This window comes from Neopsephotus bourkii, unplaced genomic scaffold (genome assembly GCF_033783945.1).
Source record: "Neopsephotus bourkii isolate Nb327-2 ecotype Australia unplaced genomic scaffold, CSIRO-AGI_Nbou_v1 NB_1574, whole genome shotgun sequence".
In the NCBI taxonomy this organism is placed as follows: Eukaryota; Metazoa; Chordata; class Aves; order Psittaciformes; family Psittacidae; genus Neopsephotus; species Neopsephotus bourkii.
In genome coordinates, this window is record NW_026902050.1 from 3052693 (window position 1) to 3071945 (window position 19253).

General features: G+C 44.2%; 2 protein-coding genes across 19 annotated transcripts in view; one reads left to right on the plus strand and one right to left on the minus strand.

Moving 5' to 3' along the window:
- Nucleotides 1-1149: 1149 nt before the first annotated feature.
- CLRN1 (clarin 1) lies at nucleotides 1150-9528 on the minus strand. The gene is made up of 3 exons (XM_061371520.1): nucleotides 8702-9528; nucleotides 2821-3000; nucleotides 1150-1834 (listed from the first exon to the last, which is right to left on the minus strand). Exons 1-3 carry the CDS (start codon nucleotides 8952-8954, stop codon nucleotides 1569-1571), a joined length of 699 nt encoding a protein of 232 aa, XP_061227504.1. The 5' UTR covers nucleotides 8955-9528; the 3' UTR covers nucleotides 1150-1568.
- A 2452-nt stretch (nucleotides 9529-11980) lies between these two features.
- Nucleotides 11981-19253, plus strand: part of MED12L (mediator complex subunit 12L) — a 151611-nt gene continuing 144338 nt past the window's right edge. For 10 of the 18 annotated variants that reach the window (XR_009728206.1, XM_061371536.1, XM_061371532.1 and 7 more), the window contains exon 1: nucleotides 11983-13479. Coding sequence is in view for 17 of the 18 variants with exons in the window: in XM_061371536.1 (XP_061227520.1) it covers nucleotides 13381-13479 (99 nt within the window). In the remaining variant the exon portion in view is untranslated. Of the gene's footprint in view, nucleotides 13480-19253 lie in introns of all 18 variants that reach the window. The other 8 variants (XM_061371530.1, XM_061371538.1, XM_061371540.1 and 5 more) reach the window with 3 other exon arrangements.

Genomic DNA, 19253 nt, shown 5'->3' on the forward strand with positions numbered 1-19253 from the left:
CAACAAAAGGGATGGGAACAGGTTTATCTTCTGTGCTGAGGCAGGTCTGGGCAGTTCTACATTTTACACATACAAACCAGCTTCTTCAAGGACTGGCAAGGATCACTCAGAAAGACACACACATATGAGCAGCCTGTGTGTCTGATCCCATACATTGCTGACTGCTGCCAAGCAGAGCACTTCATGAAACATAAGGAACAAGAAGGATGAAACATTACTCCTCATTATTTTCTGTATAATAAACAATACCATGAGATGTAATATATATTATGCGTTAAGAAGATACATTGAGAAAAATATGCATATAAATCAGAAGAAAATTATTTAAAATGTTGCAGTGGCCCTTACACATTGTTAAAATCTAGGGAGATACGGTACCACACGGGGAGGCAGAGCTTCTTTGTGAAAGGGTTTGGGAAGTAGGGGTGTAGTTGACAAACCTTTTACCGAGAAACCCCAGCAATGTTTTGCTATTCATAGTAAAAATATAAAAGATGACGTAGAAGTCAGTAAGGTCATCGAAGCATATGGTTTTGTGAAGCGAATCCCAACATGAGCTGGAGGATGACCATCCCCACAGGTGCCAGGGCAGATGCAGGGTGGGATTGCTCCTCACCCACAGCTGTGCAGGAGCTGCAGCTCCTGCAGATAAATGGGCAGCTTGAACAGAGGCTCTTACTCTGGGTGCTTCCATTTCTGTCTGCTCTGAATGTTGTTTCTGTATCCTGCAAGAAGTGACTCATCTCCAAAGTACCCACATAGTCCCACAGAGGTAGTGTTTGGTGGTATAATGCTCTTTTGATATATCTGTCTATGACTGGGATGGGTTAGCTGTACTTGGGATGAGCAGTCTGATTGCTTCAGCTGACTTGTAGAAGTTTAAGGGTGCAAGGGCTGGCGCGTTCATCCAGTCTGGCTTCCTGCATGCCCTGAAGTGCAGAACCTCACTTGTTTCTTTGTCAGTTTCTGCTGAGCTGTAGCATGCTTGTAAACCTGTCTGTTGTGTTACTCCATTGCTGCTCTTTGCCAAAGGTCTTGGCTATGTTTATTTGTATAGTTTGATGAGAGAGGCATTGTAGGGCTATTTTCTGGGCAGGGTTCTTTATACCAACTGAGGCTTGGGGAGGATGCAGTGCAACATGGGGAGTGCGTGGTAACCACTGCATTTGTACCTTCACAAGGGCTAAAGGGCAGAACTGCTGTGGGTGATAGCAGTGTTGCTGCTGGTGTGCCTCTATTTGCAGCCTGTTTATTTTAGTTTCTAGATCTAGTTCAACACTATTGGTGTTCCCAGTTTTCTTCATACCAACTACTTTTCAAATATCTTGCTGGTAAAAAAGGCAAATGTCTTGGTAAGGTCTTACCTTAAGAAAGAGAGGGTGTTTTGTTCTATATTACCAAATAGCAAGAGTTTTGTTTCTTGCATATGCCATATTGATGTTTGTTTGAATCCTTCACTTGTAAATTGCTAGCTCTAAAGAAATATTTTAAAAGTTATTATATCTGGTAGTTGTTGAATATCATACTGACAGACCTCTTCGCTTGAAATGTTTTTAAATTGTGTAATTTTAATACATCAGGTCAGCTGCTCCAGTGGTGGTCCCTGAATCTTTTGATTTTGAAAGGGGAAATTCAAATCCAGCAAATCTTATTAGCAAGGCATTCAGAAATTGCAACAGGGAGCAAACCAGGATGATCCAGAATGAATTTGCAAACTTTTCAGTGTGAGTCTTGAATATAAAACTTCCCTCTTTGAAATTAGCGATTTTCTCTGAAAGGTGGTGGATTTTCACTTCTGATGAGAATAGAATCATAATGAGACACCCACAGGAACCTGAAAAAGAGGACGAGGTGTTAATTATCTTGACAAGGCCACATGCTGTATGTCACAACCAAATACTATATTGATAGTGTTGTTATGGCCACTGTAACTTGGTGGGAATCCAAGCCAACAGCTATTGAAATCAGTACACTTTTTAAACTGAAGTAGGCTTAGGACCAGTAATATTTAGCATGGCTGCTTTAGGGCCCTGATCCAGCAAAGTATCTGTGCTCTTTTTCAGCTTTAACCTGCTCATTGTTTCATTGGATGTAAGTGAAGTGTCTGTATGTTTAAAATTAAGTATGTACCTAAGTCCTTTATCAAATTATGATTGTAATATGTAATATCTTGTAAAGTAATGGTAAGTATCTTGTCAGCCAAACCAGCAATGCAGAGAATGGGCTTTAGCCTCTCTAAGTGACAGAGGGACTGGGACGGTCGGTTATCCCTTCTGGCAGTCTTTTTCAGTCTCCCTCTCTCTCTCTGCTTTTCAGTCCCTTCCTTCCTTGGGAAAATCTTGCTGGTATAAGTGGTGATCTTGCTTACCCAGCTGAAAACCTCCCATCAAGGTGAATTTGAGCAGTTGCATCTCTGACTTTTTTTTTTTTTCCTCTCTTCCCCCTCTCTGGTGCTTTTCCCAGTTCTGACCATATGCTGTGCACCCAAGATGCGGCCACACCTCTGGGTCCATGGGGCTTGTGGGCACCATCCCTTTTCTCTGCCAGAAATGCAGAAGAGCCTATGCAGAAGAGCCAGAGGTGCCCAGGCTGCCTGCCCTTGCTAAGGATTTCAGCATTTTATCTCTTAACTCCAATTTGGAAAAAACATGTTTTTATACAGTTAAATCATTTATTTTCCTGCCTAGCTTTATTTTGCCAGTTTGAAGTCAATGCAGCCATGGTTTGTAATATTGGTCTCATGTGTCAGTAACTGGCCATTGTAACTGGCACACATGGACCAGCACCAGCCTGGCAGGCCAAGGGTGGGGTGGTACTTACATGCAATGAAGCTCCAGAGGTACAACCCAACAGGACCATGCAGAGTTTCATATGGGCTGCCAAAAGCATTGAACATGAAGAAACCTGCTCCCACCAGAGCAAAGATGATCAGTACTGTACAGAAGAGAATGACACTAACATGGATACTTGCAGGGATAATTTTGAGCAAATCTGGAAAAACTAAAAACAAAATGAACAAAATATTATTATACACGTTAAGCAAAGTTGTTTCAGAGTCAGGCCAGGGATTTCTTACTGCTTTGTGATAATTATTTTAAATTATGCTCTTCAAAATGTAAGCGAAGATGAAAATGAAGTTACTAGAAACAGGTTTTCATGGATGTGTGGAGGCAGAAGCGTTTTGTGAAGCTCAGAATTGTAGACTGGTGAGGAGGCAGAGACCAGCTTAGGGAAAGCCTCTCCTCCGCTTCCCAAGGGTAATTCCCTGTGCACACTTTTCCCCTGTACATGGTGCGGGATGCCATCAGCCTCAAACATTGTTGGTTTGGAGTAGTGTGTGCTGTTTGCTTGCATCTCATGTGCCTCAAGCACACAGATGTTAGGGCTTGTCCCTTCATCTGCAAGGGAAGCAAAGAGTTGCTCCTAGCTGGGATGTTGATTGCCTTCCTATTTCAGAGCAGGGATTCCACCACTTCGATTAATACAAATATTCAGTGTTGGTTTGGTAAGTTTATACCCAAAGAATATGTGGGTGTTTTCTGAAAACCTTAAGCAAACAATCTGTAAGTTAAAAGGTCTATGTTTTGTTATGAAGAAACAGGAAATCATTAGTAGAGCTGCAATGCCAACATACTGGAAGGTTAAATGTGTTGTGTACTACATGTGGGTGGGAGATGTTCAAGGTTCCAGGAATATTTGCTGTCCAGGGAAGGTAATATGTGAAGTTGTTTATAATACAGAGGCTCCCTGTGAAAATCCACCAATAGTTATTGCCGGAGACATGTAGACACCTAAAAGGATCAGGGGTGTCTTAGCTCCTAGCCTTTGGCAATGTTCCAATTTTAGAAAATAGAAAAAGCATTTTTGATAAAAATCCTTAAAAATAGAAGAGATACATTTCATATCTCTTCTATATCTAATGTACGTACATTCATACCTTCAATTATTCTTAAAATGAAATATGAAACTAAAGAGGGAGAAATTAATAAAGTTTACCCAAGAGTTATTTGCAATAAACTATCTAAATGAGATTTTGAAAGAATAAGCACATTTTCTAAAATCAAAGTTTTCTCCTCTGTATTTCCCCAAACAAAACACTTGTGGAATGTTTTGTGTCTAAAAGCCCAAGGCCAAAAAGGTAAGATGGTAAAGCAATGAGAAGAAATGGAGAAACCTTATAATAAAAAAATGGGTTACTGAGACAAAATAAGAGAGAACATGTAAAATGAGGGTACAGATGTGAAGGCCAGTGCTGTGCCCTGCCATCAGGCAAGGTGCCAGTTGTCTGCAGGAAAGCTTTGCTCTGTGGAGCTGAGAGTAAGGAGGCCTCGAGTACTTCATGTATTACACAGTTAATGCAACACTTTTACCACATGCTGTATGATTTTAAGTTTCCAAAAGCTGGACACTTTTGCATCAGCTGCATTTGTCACTATTTCTTTTGTCCTAGTTGCTGCCCAATAAAAGCCTACAGAGAGGGTCATGACTGCAGCAGTGGGGAGCAGTATCCAAATGGAAGAGGCATCTTTGCTCTTGGAGTCAGCGACTTCTACCTGATGGACTGAGGGCTATGCTGGGTCCCAGCTATGTGCCACTATTTATACGAAGATTTAAGAATGCTTTATTTTAGACATTTTTATGCATCTTTTTAGCTACTCTTTCAAATTGTGAACCTACTTAGCTGGGCACAAGGGGATAGTCAATCAGGCTCAGTATGACAGAATAATTTTTAATCATTCATTTTTGTTTGGCAACAATGGGTATTTTAGAAGGAATCATTAAAAACACTTAACTGCTCGTGATCCACAGGGGCACAATTAAAGTGGGGATAATAATGCCTTGGCAGTGCCTCACTGCAGCTGTAATGTGCCGAGACTGAAAAAAGTCTCACATAAATTACCTCGTAAAATGTTTACCAGCAAGCAATTCTGCAGCTTGCCATGCAGTGAACATGGTGAAGCAGGTAAGGTGGTCTCAAGCTCATTTATCTCCCTGGTTAAACAAAAGGGAAATTGAAGCAAATGTTTACAAACTGTTCTTTAACCCATGTTAAATATCACCTTTTGCATTGGTGGTGGCAGTTGGGAGCAGAGAGAGGCACCAAGTGCTCATGGAGGATGATGGCCTAAGGACCCTCACCAGGCACAGGGTTAGTGATGACTGCCTATTGTCCAGTTTGGCCACTGGTACTTAAATTCCTTATCTCATTCCAATAAAACACAGATCATGCTTTAGAAACTATAGAAATATATGTTGTGTTTATTGAACTTTATATTACATATTTAACGACTTTATAATCATAAGAGGCACTTACACCATTAATGTGGTATAAGGTACAATTTTACAGTTGTACCATTTAGGCTAGCTAACAAAAAGGCTGAAAAGTCCCTGCCTGAGCAGAATTTCTACAAGGAATAGTGTTAGTTCTTGCAATGCCACTTGATGTTTTGGGAGAACGTGAAAAACTGTATTTAACAATTTTTCTTTAAGAAAAACACTTTGCTGCATTGTACTGAATCTTTCCCTTGGCACCTGCATTTATAGTTGTTTGTCATTAAAATCTTCTGTGACATATCAGGAAAAATTAATTCCAGCAACTATGTTGTCTAGAAAGAAAAATATTCCTTCATTATAATGAATGAAATTGCATCAGATGTGCATGCCAACGACCTTTAGAAAATGAACTGCTGACCCAGAAACTGATGAGAATCAGCAAGAGCAAATGAAGCAGAAGGCTTTCCCCAGCTGAACTGGGTTTGCTAGCAGAGCAAATTCATTTTACAATTAAAAGAGATATAGTGGTCAGAGGGGAGCATTTAATGGGAGCAAACATAGAACTAAATCATTTAGTCTATTTTCCGTGCCTTTTCTTAGACATGCTAAAGTGCACTCCAGTGCATTGCACTATGCATGTGTATATTGTATTGGGTTGCCCTGCTTTTTGGGACATTCTCAGGGAGCTCCTGAGCATGCTGCCTGTGCCTGGCCAGGTCTGCTGTGGCCCCAGGGAATGTGAACCAGCTCTTCCATTAAGTGGTCTCTGAAGTGAATGCTTCTAGCAGAGGCATATTTTGCTATTCACCCAATCACTGTTTCTAAATATAAATCCTATTTGTTGTGTTTGCTTTTTAATCTAAATAAAATGAAAGATGATCTGAGAACAAGTTATAAGGACAGCAATGCTTCCACCCTCAGCTGTCAGCAAAAGCCTGTGGAGGCAAAGCCTGCCCAGTGGAGCGTCATGACAGGTACAACTGGGCTTGTGAAATATTTAAGTTGTAAGAGGTCTCACTGAACGTATGGACAATGCCGAAGATCATCTTGTTGTGTTACCTTTTCAAAGGGGTATATAAAGGATACCAGTGCAGGCAAATGAGACTGACAGGATGGGCTTGTAATGTGGTGTGTAAGACTTACTGAAATATCTCGCTGTTAATACTTGGTGTGTATGGAAGGAGAATAAAAGGTAAAACAATGCTCCAATATATAAGCTTGGCTTCAGTTTTAGGTGGGCCAAGGCTCTGTGGCTGTGTTTCTGATCCCAGTGCTTCAGCCTTGCCAGCTCTGCTGCTGCAGGTGCTCATCTGCTGCTGCCTGGTGAGCCAGGATGTGGGGAGCAAGGCTGCTGTCTCTGGGGAAGGACATTGCTGCATCACAGGCTTGTCAGCAGCTACACTTCTGACTCGAGGAGTCTCCAGCATAAGGTTAAATCCAGCCTTGCTCCCAGATCTTGGGAACAGGCATGAAAGCATGTGCTTCAAACCTCATTTTCTCTGTCTGAAAATGAGAGCAGTGCTATTTACTAGACTTAAATATTCTTTTAATCTTCTGTATGCAACTCTTGAAAGCCTTGAAGTTCTCTGAAAATGTACGTTTGGCACTCATATTGAAGAAATTAATTTTTAACATTGTGCTGTGCAGTAGGATTCTGCAGTCCTGTATGAACAGTCAGGGTTTGTGCATTTTTTATTTTTTTTTTTACCATTCCAAAGTGGCCTGCTTAGCTGTAATCAAATACTTCACATTATTTCTTATAAACAGAAACTTTCACATGTTTGTGTTTATATGCTCATTTAAAAATATACTTGTGAATGAAAGCATGGGAAAACTTAGTTACGTGAGCCTTCTGTGAGTGTAGCTAGAAAGTGTATGCCCATAGTGAGATCAAACTCCATACCCTGGGGCACTTATGGTTGAAAACGTTCTGCAGTAGTTTCATAGATCCAGGGCTTACCTGTATGTAGTGTTGTGAGATGTTTAAAAATATGTGATGATTGGTATTATTAAATCATCACAAACAAGCAGTGCATTCGTATTCTCTCTTGCACCTGCAATATTAATTCACACTGCCCACAAAATTAAAATTCTTTTGAAACGACTGCTACAATCACACTAGCAATATATTAAAATATTTCAGCCACAGCAAGATGAAATGTACATATGAGAACCTGAATGCAAGGCACATCAATAAAATGCTTTAAAAATATCCTAATAACAAATATGTGGAAAGAAAATTATTAGAAAGGGAAGCTAGTGAGCTCTCACCTGTGGCTGCTCTGGTGTGAGGCCTATCTGAGTGGTTGGGTTTAGTCCTGCCTTGTGCACCAAGCCAATACGAACTGCCGTATGGAACCCAGACAAATGGCAGTCACAGAGCTGCTGATTGCTAGTGGCTTTGTCAGCTTAGTTCACAGCAATTTCACCTACAGTGGAAAACTAATTCCTCAGGATTTAGTTGCCCCTCTGAAAATTCACTTCAGCCTATAGCCGAGTATCTGCACACTGTTGTGGCAAACAAAGTGATGGAGAGAACTTCATCTGTATAAATAGACTAGCAGTGGAATTTAATTAGAGATGGAAAATTTTAATATCAAATTAATTTAGTCTGCTCCTTTGGAAAAATACTATATGATAAATAATTTGATACCTAATCTGGTAAAATTAGCTTGCCTTAAATGACTCATATTATCAATTTATTGGTGCTGTTTTAGCAGAATGCTTCTAAATTGTTCTGTAGTAACTTCAGGTTGTGTACTGTACATAGAACAAATGATTGTTATTAACTGTTTAATGTGCTGCTATGTACAAACTATATTCATTTGATTATTTTGTTGTTAGTCTTATGCTTGAAGATGAATACATTATATTATATGTAAAACAAAGCCATTGCTAACAATCTTTGATAAAATTCTGCATGTCAGATACCAAGTTTGACTTGCAGGACTGCTGACTACATGTCAGCTAGCATCAACCAGCAGCTCCTCCAGTTAATGCAGCTGCTTTGTTTCTCAACAGCAGCTGAGTGTATCTATCCCCTAACTCTTTCACGAGATTCTGCTAGATTAGTTTATTCTTTCGTGATGGCACAGAGGACATAATATTGACACACATACACAGGAAGATGAAAGAGATTAACTGAAAACCAGGAATACTCTTCCTTAAAGTATTAGTATAAGTCTTGCAATGTAGATATCTGTGTAACTGAAAATTAGATTGTTTGAAAATCTGAGTGTGACTTTACTAGTATCAGAAAATAAGTTATTTGTACCTGAAGATCAGAACACTAACAGCAGCATCTGCTTTAGCATATTTTGTGGTCATTAGGCTCTGTGTGAGCAAGAGGATGCTGGGGCAGCATCTCTCTGCTCCCCTAGCTGTCAGCAGTGTGGTGCTAAATAATTCAAATGCTATTATTACTCACATGAAAACTGGAAAGGTCTCCCCCCGAGCCCACATTGTCTCACACGCTCGCCATAGAGAAGCCCATACTGGATTTCGCCAATGAACTTCTCCATCTCCTGGCCAGTGGCGTTGACGAGCAGGGCTCCAGTCTTGCAGAGTATCGTCCCCTTAACCCACAGCTGAGTGCTGATGGCTGCCGCTGTCCCCAGTGCACAAGCAAAGCTCAGCACCCCAGCTATGCAAAAGATAATTTTCTTCTGCTGGGCTGGCATGGTGGTGTGTGAGTTCTCCGAGGGACGCAGCTTTCAGCAAGGCAGTGACAAGTTCTTCATCAGCACAGCAAACAGCCAAGCTTCCCAATGAGAGACCAGGCACCCAGCCAGCCCTGCTCACAGCCAGAGCTCTCTCCTTGGAGAGCTTCAGCTGCAGACCTCTACAATGCACACGCTTCCTGGAAGATGCTGTAAAGATTCTTCTTCCTTGTTCCCTTCTGTGTAGCTTTAGCTTGTGCACTGATCTTGTAAAACAAACTGGAAAATAGAGTAGTTTGTAGAATGTTTCAGTGCCTTCTGTCACTTGATAACAAGGGTTTAAGATGACAGATCTCTGTAATTTGACGAGTGCTCTGCTCTTTCCAGCCCCCTGCCTAATAGGGCAAACAGGGTATCTCAGAGACAGGTTTGACTGCTGCATCTGATTATCTCAGAAGTTTTCAGAGGGTTTTGTTTTCCCAGGTTTTCCTCTAAAGCTAGTAATGCTGAGCTGCTCTGCTATTTTTAATTTTTTGGGTGTTTTTCTTTTTCTGTGGATATTTGTTCCTAATGCAATGGCACAGTTAAAGCATTAAGCTAGGAGGCCCCCTCTGCAGTATTTGGTTGCATTTGGGCACTTGCTTTTCCCTGTCACAGCATTCCCTGGCAAAGGCAGCATGTCTGTTAGTATTGCATTGTTTTGGCTGTGGTGTGTAGGATGTTCAGACAAGCATTTAAGTTCAAGGTTCAAATATACACAACCACGTTTTCTCTTACTTCTTTACAGAAGACCCCCATTGTAATCCCATGCTTGCAACATGCTGTCTCCCTGTGGTTCATGCAGGAGGGGCAACCCTGGGGGAGCCCTGCCTTGCTCTTCCCATAAGCCAGTCACGGGCACAAAATAACCTATCCCCTGGAGTGTGGCACTGTTGGGGCCTCAGTTAGGGCTAGGAGCACAGGTGTCCGCATCAACCAACTGACTGCCAGTGATTTCAGCAAATACAAGGTTTGTTTTGGTTTGTTTGTTGTTTTTTTTTGTTTGTTTGTCCTAGTTTGTTTTTTTGTTTCCCTAACCGGATCAATTTAGAAAGTGGTTTAACTGAATGCATATTCATTGCAGGAATACTCTTTAAGTGATTTAAGGGTATTATATCAGGCTTAAAAACTGAATCTAGTTTAACTAGAGGTTTTCAGATGACCTTGGAATTCAAACGAACAAGGCTGCGTACAGACAAAACAGACAAATTACTTTTTTTTGTGGTTCATGATGTGATCATCATACGTAACCAAAAGATGGCACACTGCGGTATCACTGGGGTCTGTTACCACAGAGCTTGCACATGCACAGTGCTGAATATATACAGGTTTGGGAAAATGCTAACTTTTAAAGATGGTTTTGAATACTTGAATGGAATGCATTTATTGTTCCCTGAAGGACTATAATATTTCAGTATGGTTATTACCAGCACAACAGCAGCAAAAGGAACAGACTTGAACATATGAATGTAAAAGTGACTATGTCCTAGGAAGAATGTGATTGGGGGGGGAAGAATAATTGCACTTATCTGTTTTGGTGGCTACTTTTTTCAAGAGTCAGCTTTCTGGTAGCCTGTTTGTACGGAACAGTAGTTTATGCCATGGAAAAATACATAGTTTTCTGAATGAGTTAAAATGTTTCAGAATCCCTTGGGAAAGCAAAGATGGTGAAGCAGGAGCAGTTAGCATCGAAAGGGCTTTGCTGAATCTTGTGGTAGGGCAGGCAGTGCTGGTGGTGTGAAGTAAGCAGAGACGAAATCAGGCTAGAGATAGTGCCATGCACAGACAAGCTAGACATTAGGGGGGAAAATTGCCCTGGAGTTTGCCCTGAGGTAACTTTTATTTGGAACAGTTATTGTCAGTTATGGATTCTGACTGCATTTCTTTAAAAACAATTCAGTATGTATGCCTTGTCAGATGGTTCAAGTCCCTTTCTAACTCTAGCTGTCAATTCTGCAGTGAACATTAAGGAAGGATCTGACAGGATCTCTTTGTGTTTGCACAGTAATATACAATGTTGCTTTCTGGGTGGTTAAAATAGTATTTCTTGGTATCTAGCCCACTATATTTATAAAACAAGTACAGGGAAAAAAGCTCATGCTCTCTAACATTAAAGACTGGCAGTTTTAAGAAATAAGATATCCTTCAGTGAAATTTTGTCAGCTTTTTGTAACATCTTCCCTCTTCTAAAGCATGTGAGGCTAATAATTATCCATTAGTAAATAACCCAATAATATCCGAGATTGTCAGACCATTCTGCATGACAAAAACAAACACCCCCAACCCAAACAAAAACAAAAAACAAAACAACAAAACTCCAACAAATAAACAAACAAACCAAAACCCTGGGATCTGTGTGTTCAAATATATCCAGATGTGTTTGACAAAGCCTTGGGAATAAAATATAGCGATACTACCTTAAAATATACATGATATTAATCTTTCCAAAGCCAAGGATCGCAACACTGATCCAGCATGCCAGTGGAACTTGTGAAAAGCTCTAAAGCAGTTTTAATTACTTGCAGAGTGAAGAAAAAGAGCTGACAAACAGCTGGTCTTTTGAGCATGCCCTTGGATCACATACAAACATCTGATAAACCTTCCAAGGAAGGCAGCTCAGATTTGGATGTTAAAGTTTGGAGATCTCAGTCTTGCTGATGCTTGCCTTTGGCGAGCAACATAGCAGGATGCATGAAAAGCAATTCAGTAACCAAAAGTGGCACAGATTTAAATAGATGTATAACAATTACGAGTCAGTGTAGGGCATTACTATCATACCTTATTGCTATTGCAATAGATGTTCAGCCTCAGCTCAAGTTATCTATGGTTTGATTAGATAATTGCTTAGAGACAAAAGAAATGTGGTTTGCCTGTGTTTCCTGCTCTTGTCCATGCTAAATTTGAACATAAACTCATTTGTAGAGTGCTGCTGTTAATTTTGCTTAGGCAAACATCTAATCTGGTACTTTCCAAAGCAGCTCGTGTTTGTACTGTCCCAGAGATGTAGCACAAGGAGTCTGGCACAAATAAGGGGTAAAAAGGAGAGAAAAAGAAGGTGTTCATGGTTGCTTGCTGTAGTGCTAATGCAGAATGCACCTTCCGCTCCTGTATCTAAGGATACGGCACCTATGCTGCGGGAGAAATGTATTCTCTATACCAGAACAATAACTGCAGGCTGTGAGACTGCAGCCATGCCCCAGTAGGGCAGGCAGATAGGCAAGTACAGACATCCACCTGCATGGTGGAAAAAGGAGGAACCCTAAAGCTTTAAGATTCACTAATCAGAAACTGCAGCCTCTGTTGACATTGTTTCCTGTGCTTGGCTGATCCACTGGGATTGGTGGGTCCTCTTGGGTAGTTGGGACTAGCCCCTGTGAGCATCCTTTGGGAATCACGGAGCAGTCTCTTTTGCCCTGTGCCCGGAGGTGCAGCTTATGGAAGATGGGCCAAGTGACTCTCTCAGTGGCCACCCAAGGCTGCATCCCAAAGGGACATGATCATTGCCGATCGACCAGCACAGTGCCTCTCCACAGTGTTTTGATACCCATGGGAGTGGGATCGGGATCTCTCAGACCCCAGGCAGTACAGCAGGAGGGAACGGGTGCTCTTTGCTCCTCGGCCTTGCGCCGCTGGAGCAGTGAGGGGCTGTGCCCGGGGAGATGGATGGGTGAAAACGGGTGAGGCTCTGCTGCACTCTTCTCCTCTGAAGCCAGAGTACCCGGGACATGAAGCTCCTTCTGGGAATCCGAGTTACGGGCTGCGCCTCAGAGCGGCGGGGAGGGCGGGGGAGAGCGGAGCGGGACCAAGTCGCCTCTCCTGGGCCATGCCCCCCTCGCCACCGGGGGGTGGGAGGGCCGGCCGCGCCCGCAGCGGGCGGTTCTCTCACCTAGCGAATTATGTACCCGCTAAAATGAACGGTATTAAGAAAGGGGACAGACGATAGACAGGGTGGACACGCCGGTGGCGCATCCTGCGGCTAAACGGGCCCTCAGGGAGAGTGTCCAGCCGCTCCGCTCCCCGCAGAGAACTGACCGGCGCCTCCCCTCTCCAGGCCGGGTGGGCAGTGCTGCCCTCCTGCGCCCAACCCCTCCTCGCCGCTCCCCCGGGGCAGCTCGGGGGTTGTCGGCCGCAGCCTACGGTGCTGCGTTCGGCCCCGTCATCACCCTGGTGTGGTGAGCAGCTCGGGGGCTGCCGCTGTGCAGCTGTGTGAGGGCTCGGGCGGCCTGTCGGCACCTGCCTAGCGAAGGGAAGCGGGAGGGGGGGTGGGCCGAGGCACGCCACCCCCGCGGCCGTCCGCAGCCGCGTCGCCCGCCCCCGGCGCGGCGGGGGGCGAGCCGCCGAGTGCTGCTCCCTGGAGTACGGAGCCCGCTCCAGCGCCCGCCCGCTGCGCCGGCGAACATGAACGATCATGGCCGCCTTCGGGCTCCTCAGCTATGAGCACAGACCGCTCAAGCGGCCGCGCCTGGGGCCGCCTGACGTCTACCCGCAGGACCCGCGCCAGAAGGAGGTGAGACCGGCCGCCCTGCACCCGCGGCGCCGGGGCCCGGCTGCCAGCCCCGCGCCCGCCCCTCGCCCGCGGCGGGCCGCCGCCCGCGCCTGCCGGCCCCGGCGCCTCCCCCGAAACTTTTGAGCGGCGCTGCGCGGCCGCGGAGCCGCCCGCTGACTTGCATTTTCTGCGGCGAGGCGGGGGCGGCGGTCCCGCTCACCGCCACCGCGGCCTCAGCGCCTGGGCTGGCGGCTGTGAGGGCAGAGGGGCGGGCCCAGGAGGGGCACCTCAGTCCGTGACAGGCGGGGGCTGTGGGGATTACCCCCAGCCCATGAGGGACACCCTGGCTTGTGGGGGGGCACTGGCTGCCCAGAGGGTGAGAGGTGCTGCTGGCTGAGGCAAGCGTGGGCCCACTAAGCTGCCCACCTGTGTTTGGCGGAATGAAGGGTTTGGAGGGTTTTGTAGGTTGGGAAATGTGTCTGAAAATGGGGTGGAGGTGAGCAGGGCTGTAGCTTGTACTCTTGTGTCAGGCTGTGTGTGTCCTACTCCCTGGGTACCACAACCAAATCCGTGGAGACCCACTGTCAGTCAATGCTGGGGGCAAGTGTGGTTCAGGCAGATGCTGTGGCATGGCTAGTGAAGCAGCAGTGTTGGTTGTAGGCTCTCCTTTCCTGGTTTCCCAGTCTCGTTTCTTGGCCGCTGGACTTTCATAGGTGGGGATAAGAAGCCTCTGATAGGGTTTTGTGGATGGGTTATCTCCCAGCAATGTTAGCGGGTCGCTCTGAGGTTTGCCTAGTGTACCATGTTGTGACTTGTACATGAAGCTGTCTGTGGCAGATACTTTCACCTCTTGTGTGCTTGGCCTGGGATGTCCCGTTCTTCTGGTGTTCGTGGCCGTCCCAGTGAATTAGGAGCTCGTAGAAGTCAACAGGCAGATGATGAGGATGAACTCGAGCTAAATGGAGCAAGTACAATAGGGCAGCCATTTAGTGCTGTTTGTGCTTTGCTCTCTTCTTCGTCTGTTGTCATCTTGTTGAGACTTCCAGCAAGGAGGCTAATTAAGTGCAATTTGTTAGTCTTTGAGCGTTATGATCTGGTTCTCTTAGGCTGGAGAGCACTTACCAAAGAGTGATTATTGGTCAGTGCTGGTTGAGAGGAGCTTTGACAACACGCACTGAAAGATGCATATTCAAGTCCATTGCTAAGCCTTTGACACATATCTAAGGTTTTTGACCTCTATCATCTTTCTGGCTTTTCACCTTGTGCTGCTACTCATATTTACAAACTTGATGACTATGGTAACTAGAAATATTTCTCTAACGTGTATTTTTGAAGTGTGATTGTGACCAGGCTTCCAGAACTGCACCTGAACTCAGCTATGACAATATATAGAGGTGAATTTTTAGCTCTGGACTGTTGAATATTTTTAGTCAGGTGGTGGATTGATTCTTGCAGGCACGTTTGTAAATATGCGGCCCCTTACAATAAGAATGGAAGTGGCAAATGCCCAGATGGTTAATATTTAAAATATGTTTTGTGGGTGCAATTAGTAAGTAGAAAAATAACTGCAAGAGGCTCACTGTTATTTGCCGTAGCATAATTGATTGAAATGTGGCTTGGGGAAAGTCTGCATTACATGTGTGTATGTGAAGTGTTAATGCGTGTTGCATGGAGCATTTACAGGACACGGCCCTCTGTCCTTTCAACCTTTGAGTTGATAAAGTCTCTCTGTCATTTGGAAAAGAAGACAAATGCAGGGTTAGGGGTCCTGCTAGAGGTGGGAATGGGCTGTATGGTGACTGGTGTTGCTGACTGTTGCCCTGTGCCTTTCTAAATGCCCTCCCTGCTAGGAGCTGTTACCCCCAGGAACCCTGGGCTCTTGTGCTCCCAAGCCTGGTCACCTGAGCACCAGATGGAAATCTGTGTCCTTTGCAAGGTCCCCTTGTGAAAAACTTTGGGTGATCCTCAGCCCATGAACACTGCCACTGGGTACAAAATGCTGTCTGCAGAAGTGAGGGAGTGGTGGAAGGGAAGGTCTTCAACTTGCATAGCACATAGTTTCTGCTGGAGTGCAATTACCTGCTAGGGCTGCCTTTAACACTTGATACTGTTCTAAAAGGGAAAGATTAGGAAAAAGTTATTGTTTTCCTTGAACCTTGGGGCAGTGGTTTGCAAATAGTTTCTCTGTATAATCAGCAATCCCTGCTGCTGCTGTGGAGCAAAGGTAGACCTGGAAATCAAACCCTTGCAGGAGCAGCCTGTAAGTGTTAGAATTGGCTTTTCTTGTAATGCTTCCTGTGCTCTGACTTGTTACCATCTCCCTAAGATGGATAAAATTAATGCAAACTGTGTTTATTACAAGCCAAAGATACAACCATTGAATGTACCATATCATCAGGGTTAGATTCTTATGACTTTACTTGTGAGTAATGCTTTTATGCTCAGTTTAATTCAGTTCCAAAGCACAAAAAAGCACAATCAACATCATTTTATGCTGAGATAGAGCCTTGGGAAAGAAGAAATTTAATCACCTTCCCTGCACACAGTGTACAGGGTTTGACCCTTCCAAGGCTAAATTCTCCGACGTCTACAGTCATTGGTAGCCCAGACCACTGGTAGGATGGGTAAAGCAGCTGAAATTTCTGTCAGAGAGGTGTCTCCAGTATTACCCCCCTCATGCCAGGACCCAGAGTCTTTCTGGGTCCTCTTGGTATCTCTTTGTGTCATATGTCGTCTTTCCTAGTCTCTGGTACAGCTTGCTTTTGTGTATGGCTGATCCTTGCTTGTGACTTCTGAGCTGCTGATTCAGACTGGATAATGTTCCTCTAAGTATTGTTAGTCCTCTCTTCATCATGCAATACAGCTTGTTCAGTAATCTGTAACTAGCACAGGATTTTGTGCTGTTTCTTTTATGGAGTTACTTTTTTGATCTTCTTGTTCAAACCAAGCCTAATATTTGGTGGTGTAAACTGAGTGGGAGTGGAATGTTTGTGCTGCAGCAGCTACACCGCAGGATGAAATCCTGGACCTTCCTGCAGAGGGTTTGGGTCTCCACACCAATGCTATGGTTGCTCCAAGCTGCTGAAAGTAAGAGCCCTGTTGTAATAAAAAGACACAAAGCAAAAAATGGAGTATGTGAGAGGATCTGAAAGTAATGACTGGTTAAAAAGATCTGTTTTGTTGTTTCATGAGTTTAATATTGAAGGAAATTTTTAGATCAGGGAGAAAAAGAATGTCTTTCAAAGATTCCTTGGTTTTGACTGTCAAATAGTGCCTGTGTAGCTCTGTACATTGTTTGCTCAGCTCAGATGTCAGAATTAGATTTCTGCTTTTCTCTTATTGGTGTGGTGCTGCAGTAAGAGAGTGTTACTGCGCTAATAAAGAAGGAGTATGCTTATATTGAAAGAGCTCATCACTGTTAATTATTGTGGAGCTATACTGTGCAGAACAACCAACAATAATGCCCCAATGCTTGATCCTAACAGTCAGTTCATTCGTTCTCAGTCTGGGTTTGAGTGCCCTGGCTGCAGCTGACTGGATGCTACAGGTGGCCTCCTCAAAACAGGCTTTATGGTGGTCAAAGCTATGATGGAGTGAGGTGATGCATGCAGGCTTAAGTTGCAGGTCTGCCTTCTGACAGAGCTGATGCTGCAGAGGTCCTGTGATTGCGGGCCAGAACTTAACGGGCTTTCTTTCTGTAAAGGCATCAATCTGTACATGTTGCATTCAGAAATGGAGTGCTGCATGTGGGTCTTGAATATCCCACGCAAAACAATTAAAATTCTCTCTGAAACAAATTAACATGGTTTGGGCCTGGTTGTTCATTTGGCCATTTGAAGTCTCAGAAGAATTTTGAGCCTTGATTGGGCTTGATTGGGGCCTGCTTGACATTTTGAAAGGAAGTTTGACATCCCTGCAGGAGCCTAGAGGATCCAGCATATTGTGGTGCAGAGCGCATCACATAGTGACAGCAGTGTGTGGTGCCTGTGCCTCTCATTAGGAGAGGGCTCGCAAATCAAGGCAAGTGAAAGCAGGCTTAACCCTGGTACATTCAGTATTGTACAATGTAGCTGTGCTAGCACTACTGGTCATTTGTCCAGGAAACCTTCCCCTCTGCTAGGTAGGGGACAGCTGTGCTTTCGGAACATGACCCTGAGATGTTAATGGAGCTGGCCTAAGTGGGAGGTAATGAGAGCTCCTGTGAGCATCCATTTTATTGTTAATTTGTTGGTAAAGGGGTCTCTGTGCAGTGTGTTCACAGATGACATGTCATTTCATTTCTAGTTTGTGTTTGGTTATGCAACTGTGCTATGCTCCCTGTGTAAGATTTCTGAACTCCTGCTGAAGGCAGGGGAATATCTGAGCTAATAATCTGAGCCAGACAAAACCAAAACACTGATGTGTTTGTGTTGCCAGTCCATCCGCAGCTTGTTCCTACAGTAGTGGTAGATACAGCAGTAGAACATATGGTTAGTTATTTTTAGCATAATGGTATCTGGAGAGCTTTTGTCAAAGAAGTTTAAAGATAACAGAACTGGGATCATACATGGAAATGGCACTAGTATTAACTTGTATCTCCATCTGTTTGCAATTTACCTTTTATTTATTTGCTTATAATCTCTTTGATCACTTTCATTTCTGCCTTTATCTGTGTTTTCAAGGCTGTCTTCGTGTGGTGTGTGTGGAGGAGTGTTCCAGCACTTCTTGTTGATTTCATTTAAAATTCAGATGAGGCTCACTAATTTCATAAACCCTACAGAGCTTGGATTTCTTCTAAATATGTTACTGTCTTCTATGTTACTCCCAACTTCACAAAAATACTGAAAAACAAAAGGCGTGGCAAAGCGTAAGAGAATAAACTGAATGGAAGCTTCTGGGTTGCTGCTTTTATGGAGATGTGTTGCCCAAAGCTAGTAATAAAACCTAGCAATAAAATTATGACACTTAACTTTAATTTCTCCCGTTTTATTTGCTTGTTGCAGAGCAGTTGCTCTTTGTTTTCATAGGTTACTGCAGAGTCATCTCAGGGATTGTTCCAGTACTTCACCCACAGCCAGTGGTCCATGGACCACTTGAGCTTCTGTACAGTATCTTTGTTGGCAAATTAGTGATTCTCTGGGGGAGACCTTTGCCTTTTTTGCAAAGGGAGGATAAGAAAAGCAAGGCAGGGTGGGGCAGGGCAAGGCAAGTGAAGGTCTGCGGGACAAGGCAGTGCAGGGCAGGGCCTGTGTTCAGTTCTGAGCTCCTCACTACATGAGAGACATTGAGGTGCTGGAGTCGATCCAGAGAAGGGCAGCTAAGCAGGTGAGGGGTCTGGAGCGCAAGTCTGATGAGGAATGTCTGAGGGAACTGGGGGAGTTTAATCTGGAGGAGAGAAGGCTCAGGGAGGACGTTATCTCTCTCTACAACTACCTGAAAGGAGGATGAAGCCAGGATGTGGCTGGGCTCTGCTCCCAGATAACAAGGGATAGAGCAAGAGGTAAAACAAAGGATAGAAACGAGGTAAAACAAGGGGTAGAACAAGAGGTAAAAACTGAATTAAACCCGTTCGTATTCCTCAATTCCCATTCGCGACCTCAAGCTGCACCAGGGTAGGTTTAGAGTCGATACTGGGAACAATTTCTTCACAGAGAGGGTGCTCAGGCCTTGGAACAGGCTGCTCAGGGCAGTGATGGAGTCACTGTCCCTGAAGTGGTCAAAAAATGTGTAGATGAGGCCTTAGTGCCATGGTTTAGTGGTGCGCTTGGCAGTGCTGGGGGAAAAGTTGGACTTGATGATCTTAAAGGTCTTTTCCA